This window comes from Dromiciops gliroides, chromosome 2 (assembly GCF_019393635.1).
Source record: "Dromiciops gliroides isolate mDroGli1 chromosome 2, mDroGli1.pri, whole genome shotgun sequence".
Lineage (NCBI taxonomy): Eukaryota > Metazoa > Chordata > Mammalia > Microbiotheria > Microbiotheriidae > Dromiciops > Dromiciops gliroides.
In genome coordinates this window covers 435,478,255-435,486,443 of record NC_057862.1, presented here as the reverse complement: position 1 = coordinate 435,486,443, position 8,189 = coordinate 435,478,255, and the positions used below count along the sequence as shown (strand labels likewise).

The 8,189-nt window shown below is 46.3% G+C and overlaps 1 protein-coding gene across 1 annotated transcript in view; it reads right to left on the bottom strand.

The window, feature by feature from the left end:
* Positions 1 to 1,522: 1,522 nt before the first annotated feature.
* Positions 1,523 to 8,189, bottom strand: part of EXD3 (exonuclease 3'-5' domain containing 3) — a 422,505-nt gene continuing 415,838 nt past the window's right edge. The window contains exon 22 of the mRNA XM_043985843.1: positions 1,523 to 2,207. Within this exon, the coding sequence (XP_043841778.1) occupies positions 1,852 to 2,207 (356 nt within the window). The 3' untranslated portion in view covers positions 1,523 to 1,851. The remainder of the gene's footprint in view (positions 2,208 to 8,189) is intronic.

Genomic DNA, 8,189 nt, shown 5'->3' with positions numbered 1-8,189 from the left:
AATGCGGCCTTTCTGGATCTCTACCCACTTCCTCCCCCCACCTTCACCATAGTTAATAGTAGTAACTCTCTCTTCTTGGATAACTTTGTGCTTGTTTACTTGTACATATTCTGTATTTCTCCCCATTAGAATGTAAATTTATTGGGAACAAAGACTGGGTTTTTTGTCAGGGTGATCCCAGGCTAGCACAGTCCCTTGCATACAGTAGGTATCTAATAAATGTTTGTTGAATTGAATTATCTCCCCTTCCCTAATACATCCTTGGGGAAATGCTCTTACTTTGTGGTTCATTTCAATCATTCAGACCACAACTGATCTTGGATGTGGTCAGTGGAAGGAGTGCTAGACTTGGGAGATCTGGGTTTGAACTGAGGCTTCGGCAACTTATTAGCTATATAACCTAAGGGAAAGATGTTCCCCTTAGCCTCAGTCTCATTTGTAATATGATGATGATAATATTTGCCTTACCTATCAATAATGCTTCTATGAGTATGTTGTAATGAAAACAAAATTCTATATAAATGTGATTATTATAACCACACTCATAGTATAGACTTAAGAGCTGGATAGGATTTTATTTTATTTTGGGGAGGAGGTGATTGGGGTTAAGTGACTTGCCCAAGGTCATACAGCTAGTAAGTGTCTGAGGCCAAATTTGAACTCGGGTCTTCCTGACTCCAGGGCCAGTGCTCCATTCACTATGCTACCTAGCTGTCCCTGAACAGGACTTTAAACGCCACTGAGTCCACCTTTTGTTTTACAGATGAAGAAACTGAGGTAACAGAGTGGTGAAGTGACTTGCACAGGGTCATAAAGGTAGTAAGCATCCGAGGGAGGATTTGAACTCAAGTCTTCCTGTCCTAAGCACTATCCCCTACACTAGTGCTAGCTAGCTCTATTCATTGTACACTGGGAGGAATCCCTAAGGGATCAGAGATCCCCCTTTTTTTTTAATTTTTTAGTGAGGCAATTGGGGTTAAGTGACTTGCCCAGGGTCACACAGCTAGTAAGTGTTAAGTGTCTGAGGTCGGATTTGAACTCAGGTACTCCTGACTCCAGGGCCGGTGCTCTATCCACTGCGCCACCTAGCTGCCCCCAGAGATCCCTTTTTAACTTTCCCTTCCAACTGTTTCCTCACCTTTGTCTTTTCCCTTTCTCACCTGCTCCTCTTGCACTTTCCTCTGCTTCCAAATCAGCCTCTTCCCTTCCCATGCTCCCTTTGAGCAAACTTTGACTGTGCTCAAAGAAAGACTCCTAGAGTTTTCCTGGAATCAGAAATCTGTCCTCAGGTGAGTGAACCCAAAGCAAAGCCTGGAGGCAGAAAGAGGCAGGCCGACTGTAGCATTCTGTGCTGTGGAAACCCTAGACCACACCATTCACCTTGTCTCTACTCCAAGGAGACTCTTCCAGAGAGATGAGCCAAAGCAACTTAGGCTTTGGTCAAAAAGGCCTTGTGGGAAACCATAACAAGGGTCCGTGTTAGCATTCTATTTTTTTTTTAATAGAATAAGTGTTTCATAGAAAGAGTCCCCTCTCTAGGGGGTGTGTTTTACCCAGCATGTGCCATACACACACACACACACACACACACACAAGGCAGTATTCTTACACCACATAGCTTAAAACGAATAGCAAACCAAACTTTCCACCTTGTACCCAGGAGCAGAGTATGACCAGGAGAGGACAGGACAGGACAGGACAGGACAGGACAGGACAGGACAGGATGCAGTTCCCTCTGCCTGGGGCTCATCTGTCTCCTTCATAGGGAGGGTTAAAAGGCTGCATCTGTGTTTGGTGGCTCACTCCCACCAGGGAAGGAAGCCACACTCGGGCCTTCCAGCCCAGCCCAGCTCAGCTCAGTTCGTAGAAGCTCTGTGTCTGTGGCTCGGAGCCGTTTAAGATCTCCTGGAACTGAGAGACCACCCGCCCAAAGTGGGAGCCTTCCCAGAAGACTTTGCCGCACTGGGTGCAGCAGTAGAAATGGGACAGGTTTGTCTTCTCCAGTACCCCCAGGGGGATGCTTCTGATCTGCAGGGTGGTCCCATTTTTCAGGGTATGGGACCCTGCATGCAGGTCTGAGTCTCCCAGCCAGCGGCAGTTTGGGTTATAGGCGCAGCCTGACAGCTGTTCTGTGATGGTGTCTGCTAAGGCTGAAGTCTCTGCCTGGGGTTGTAGCTCCCACTCTTCTTCAGGGCTCTCTGGGAGGCCTGTAGAAATAGAACAAAAAATAAATCAACTTGGGAAATGACTCACATCCAAAAGGCTCCATTTAAATCCCACCTTCTCCAAGAAGATTCCTTGAGCCCAAGCCTCCATCATCCTCTGCTCCTGGACTATTGCTTACTATTACTATAATTACTATTGCCTTTAACTGCTTCCCTCCTTTTCCCATCTTTCATATGCCACCAAAATAATCTTCCTAATGCACATAGGGCTGATTAGGTGATTCTCTTGCTCTAAAAACATTATGTTTTCCCCTATAGGATAAAATACAAATTCCCCGTTTCTCCCAATCTATCTCTAATTTTCCATCCTTATTTTGCTCTCTTGCCCCTGACATATTCTATGACCCAGGTAAGCTAGTCTACTTAGCTCTTCTGGGAACTCATTCTGCTTTGTTCAAGGCTCTGCTCAGCTACCAGCTCCTCCAGGAAACACTCTCTCCTTTTAGATTCCTCTCCCTTTTTCAAATCTTCCTGGAGCATTTGGCTAAATCTCTCCTTTCCCCCCATCCCTCTCTAACTGGTACTATTCTCATGTGTATTTATGTATATCTCATGTGTATTTTAATGTATTTATCGTATCTTCTCTAGAGTAATCAATCAAACATTTACTAAGGGCTTATAATTCATAGGCATTGAGTTAGGTGTTAGCTATATGAAAACAGCACCTGCCCTCAATGATAGATATGCACAATATGGAAAGTGGACTTAGAGGGAATGAAGCTAGCAGCTGGGAGACCAGGAAAGGCCTCATTAATTTTGCTTGTTATTTATCATCTATAGTCTATCTATCTATCTATCTATCTATCTATCTATCTATCTATCTATCTATCTATCTATCTATCTATCATCTATCTATCTATCCATCCATCCATCCATCTATCTATCTGTGGGTGAGTAAGCTCCCTGAGGGCAGGTACTCTTTCATTTTGGTCTTTGTGTGGTATTTGAGCTGAGTTCTGAAGGAAGCCTTCCATTGTAAGAAGCAGTGATGAGGAGGGACAGGGGACAGTCAGACCAGAGACACAGACTCCTGAGCACTGAGGCTGGAGGAACAGCAAGTAGGTCAGCGTGGCTCGACTACAGATTATGTGGAGGGGAATAACATGGGGAAAAAAAAGGCAAAGGTAGGAAGGAGCCAGGTTGAGGAGAACTTTAAATGACAAGGATGATGACAAGGCTGACAAGACCTTTTATTTAATCCCAGAGGTAAGGGAGCCACTGGAGTTTATTGAGTGGGGTCAGATCTATGCTTTAGGAAAATCCCTTTGACAGCTGTGAGATAAACTGGAGGGGCCAGTGACTTGGGGCAGAGGGCCCAATTAGAAGACTATTTCAGTACTATAGGTGAGAGGTGTTGAGCACCCGAACTAGGGAGGTACCTTCGTGAATGGAAAGAGTGGGACTTCCTCGGACATGTAGACATGACAAGATTTGATGCCTGATTGGATATGGGGTGAATGAAAGTGAGTGGTCAAGGAGGATGCCAAGCTGGAAGACCTGGCTGGCGAGGACAATGGTGGTGTCAATAATGGTAATAAGGATTTCGGATGGGGGGTGGAGTGGGCAGAGTCAGAGAGAAGAGAATGAATTCTGTTTTGGACATATTGTAAATTTCCTAAGGGCTAGCAGGGCTGTGCCGGTTTTCATCTTTGCATTCCTAGTGCTGGTGCACAGTGCCTGGCACAAAACAGTTATTTAATAAATATCTATATGCAAATTAAAACAACTCTGAGGTACCACCTGACACCTATCAGATTGGCTAAAATGACAAAAAAGGAAAATAATAAATGTTGGAGAAGCTGTGGGAAAATTGGAACACTAATGCATTGTTGGTGGAGCTGTGAACTGATCCAACCATTCTGGAGAGCAATTTGGAATTATGCCCAAAGGGCGATAAAGCTGTGCATACCCTTTGACCCAGCAATACCACTTTTGGGTCTTTTTCCCAAAGAAATCATGGAAAGGGGAAAGGGATCCACATGTACAAAAATATTTATAGCTGCTCTTTACGAGGTAGCAAGGAATTGGAAGTTGAGGGGGTGCCCATCAATTGGGGAATAGCTAGACAAGTTGTGGTATATGAATACAATGGAATACTATTGTGCTGTAAGAAATGATGAACAGGAGGAGTTCAGAGAAACCTGGAGGGTCTTTCGTGAGCTGATGATGAGTGAGATGAGCAGAACCCGAAGAACACTGTACACAGTATCATCAACATTGAGTGTTGATCTACTGGGATGGACTATATTCTTCTCACCAATGCAATGGTACAGAAGAGTTCCAGGGAACTCATGATAGAAGAGGATCTCCAAATCCAGGGAAAAAAAAAAAAGAACTGTGGAGTATAGATGCTGATTGAACCATACTATTTCTTTTGTTTTGGGTGCTGTTGTTTTTTTCTATTTTGAGGTTTTTTATCATTGCTATGATTTTTTCTCTTAGAACATGACTAATGCAGAAATAGGATTAATGTTAATGTTTTCTCCCTCCCCCCTCCCCTAGACAGCATATACATACATAATGTTAATGTTATTATGTATGTATATGCTGTCTAGGGGAGGGGGAGGGAGGGAGGGAGGGAGAAAAATCTGAAATTGGAAAGCTTGTATAAACAAAAGTTGAGAACTATCTTTATGTGTAATGGAAAAAAATAAAATACTTTATTAATTAAAAAAAATATCTATAGAACTGAACTGAAGTAGAGGTGAGAGGGAACCTCAATGGAGAGAGCATCTCTGATGACTTGGATGCTGGGACAATGGCAAGAACACCTTGGCTGTGGATTCTGAGGACTTGGCTTCAAATTCCCTCCTTTGATACGCGCTACCAGTGTGACATTGGATGAGTGACTTTACCCCCATAGGCCTCAGTCTCCGCATCTGTAAAATCAGGGTGTTGGACTAGGTGGTCTCTGAGGTTCCCTCCAGTTTTGGAGCAATGATTCTCTGATGGCCCCTCTCATCCTCTATGGGCAATGGTATTCACACGGCTACCCCTCCTATTCGTCTTCACTCCAGATATGTGTTTAGCTTGCATATGTAAACTCATATGTGTTTATAATGTTAGTACTTCTAGGCCTAGATGCCTGTATTTGCTCCGCATTTTTATTGGTTCTATTTATTTGGGTTTTATTTATTTATATTCATACATCCCCCTACTGGACCTATGTTATACTTAGTCACAACCGCTGGTGCCTGGCATAGTTTTACTTTGATATAAGTATTGGGCAGCTGGGTGGCCCAGTGGATAAATCACTGGGCTTGGATCAGGAGGACTCATCTTTCTGAGTTCCAAATTGTCCTCAGACACTTACTAGCTGTGTGACTCTGGACAAGTCACTTAACCCCGTTTGCCTCAGTTTCCTCATCTGTAAAAGGAGCTGGAGAAGGAAATGGTAAGCACACCAGTATCTTTGCCAAGAAAACCCCAAATGGGATCACAAAGGGTGGACAGGACTGAACAACAACAAAGTGCTTCATGGTGAGTCCTTTGAGAAAATGAAAAAGGCAAAGGTAATTAAGGAAAGTACATAATGAAAGTGGCAAGTGTTTTCCCCTTAGATACTCCCACCTCAGGGCAGCAGGCCATTTATAAGGACTCCATGAGGGAAAGTTAAAAGTAAACTGATGAGGACTATTATCACAATACAAAATTTATAATTTCGCTCAGGAATGTTTGTAGCCTGAGGGGATTTAAGATAGGCTAAAGTTATAAACTTCTTGCTAATTAACCTCAGACAGACCAGCTCAGTCCATGAAAGAAATTTTTTGATAACGACTTCAGTAGAGTTGGTTTTCCTTGTAATCCTTTGTATTTTATTTGATGCATCTAAGAACATTATTCTGAGAAGGGGTCCAAAGGTTTTACCACTTCACTGAACTGCCACAGGGATCCATGACATGAAAAAGGTTAAGAACTGTTATAGACTTAACTCTTGGTTGTAGGTAGGCAAAAAAGACAAAGACCCCTACGGTGGGACTGCTGAGTCTTGGGAAGTAGTTTCAAACGAGGGCACATTCAACATTGCCTCCATGCAGCTCAGAAAATCTCCCTTCCCCTTCCTCTCTATCTGCCCTCATCCTAAATTATAACCATCAGTAGGCCAACACACAGGAGTTCTATTCAGAGTGATACTGGGCTGGGTAAGGGTAGTGGATGCCAGGGTGGGATCTAGGGGAAGCCAGTGGTCCTCCACTGACCAGCACAGCTTCAAGATTCAAGGGCAAGGGGCAGCTAGGTGGTGCAGTGGATAAAGCACCGGCCCTGTTTTCAGGAGCACCTGAGTTCAAATCCAGCCTCAGACACTTGACACTTACTAGCTGTGTGACCCTGGACAGGTCACTTAACCTTCATTGCCTCACCCCAAACCAAACAAGATTCAAGGGCAGAAGCACCATGCTCCCAGTCCAGACCGATCCCTTGGGAATCCAGAGAGACAACCATGGGAATCAGATGAAGACCCAACTCTCCAGTCTGGGTCTCCAGCAGGCCCCTGGTTTTAGAACAATGACAGCAGAGCCAGGACCTGAAGAGTTAACTTGGCTAGGATGCTTTGGGGGCCAGGGCTCTTTCTGGAAGGGATGGCTCTCACCCCCTGCACAGAGCAAGTGCCTGTGTTCTGTGCCTCAGAGCTTCCAGGAATGCTTGGTATGTTTCTCTCTTTACACTGGGGCTCCCCATTCTCTCCAGTCCGTCCTGGTGATTCCTAATCTGAAAGAAGACGAGCTACTTCACAGTGCTGGCCCTGCATCTCCCTCTGGGACTCCTCACACCCCGCCCCACGCCCCCTCCCTCTGGAAAAGCCCACAATCCTTTCCAAACACTGTCGGAAAGGGCCGTCTGTGTGTCCCGTCTGTTCCCAGCCCCGGCTCAGTCTTTCCCTGCTCCGGCTCTCTACTCTGAGCCCCCCTCACCTCCCTAGTTCTCTCTTCAGGCCTTTCCTGGCTCTTCTCCTTCCTTCTGGCTCTCTCCTCTCTCCTCTCCTCCCCTTTTCTCCTCTCCTCTCCCCATCTCTCCTGTCTGGCCTCCTATAACTCTCGGCTCAAGTGCTGGCCTTGCTGAGGCTGAGCTCCCGTTAGGACCTGCCCGGCCCCTTTCTCCCGGCCATTCCAGCCGGCCCTCACAGCCTGAAGCGAAGTCCAGCTCTTTGCCCTTCCCTCCCGGCCCCCTTTAATTGTATGCTTCAAAGGGTAGAAAATGCAACATCACTTCAAAGTAACCATTTTTCAATGGGAGCTTGTAAAACTTTTTCCCTCCTAGGACGGGATCCTTTTGAAAGGCTTTTGAAGACACCCGCCCCCTGGTCCCAGCGGTTTGAAAAGGCCACAAGGAGCCCAAGAGCAGGGTGCCAACTAGACAAACAAGCTTACAGCGAACACAAAAGTTGCTGTGAAAAGGTCATCAGTCCCTCGGGGCCCAGCCCCAGAGGGCGTTTTAAGTGGGGGGCGGGGGTGGGAGGGGAGGAAGCTGCCTTATCTATGGGAGCTAGGGGAAGAGCATACTACACAGTGGGGCCTTGTCGGGAGTCAAGGCAAGGTGAGCTGGGGTGCCTGGAATGTGGGCACAGGAAGGGGCACCCGCCCAGCCCAGAGGGCAAACTGGCACTGACACTGGCATTGCAGCCCTCCGCTGCTTGCCTCCCCTCCCTTCACCTCCCCTCCCTCCCACACTCCCTCAGCCTCGTTCTCTGCCTCACTCACACACTTCATCCTCTCACGCACCCTCGGTCTCTGACTCCCCTCCTTTCTCACATTTGGCCATACTGCTAGAAATGCACGTACTTGCTGTGCCACAGTCATAGGACAGGATCACCGCAGAGGAAGACAAGAAGCAGTGGGCAGATAGTGGAGTGACCTCCCTGACAGACAAAGCCCGCCTGGGGGAGTCTCCACTTGCTTGGGGGTTCCTGGAAGGGAAACCCTGAAGAATGCAGGAGCTCTTAAGAAGCACCCAGAGCAAGGATTT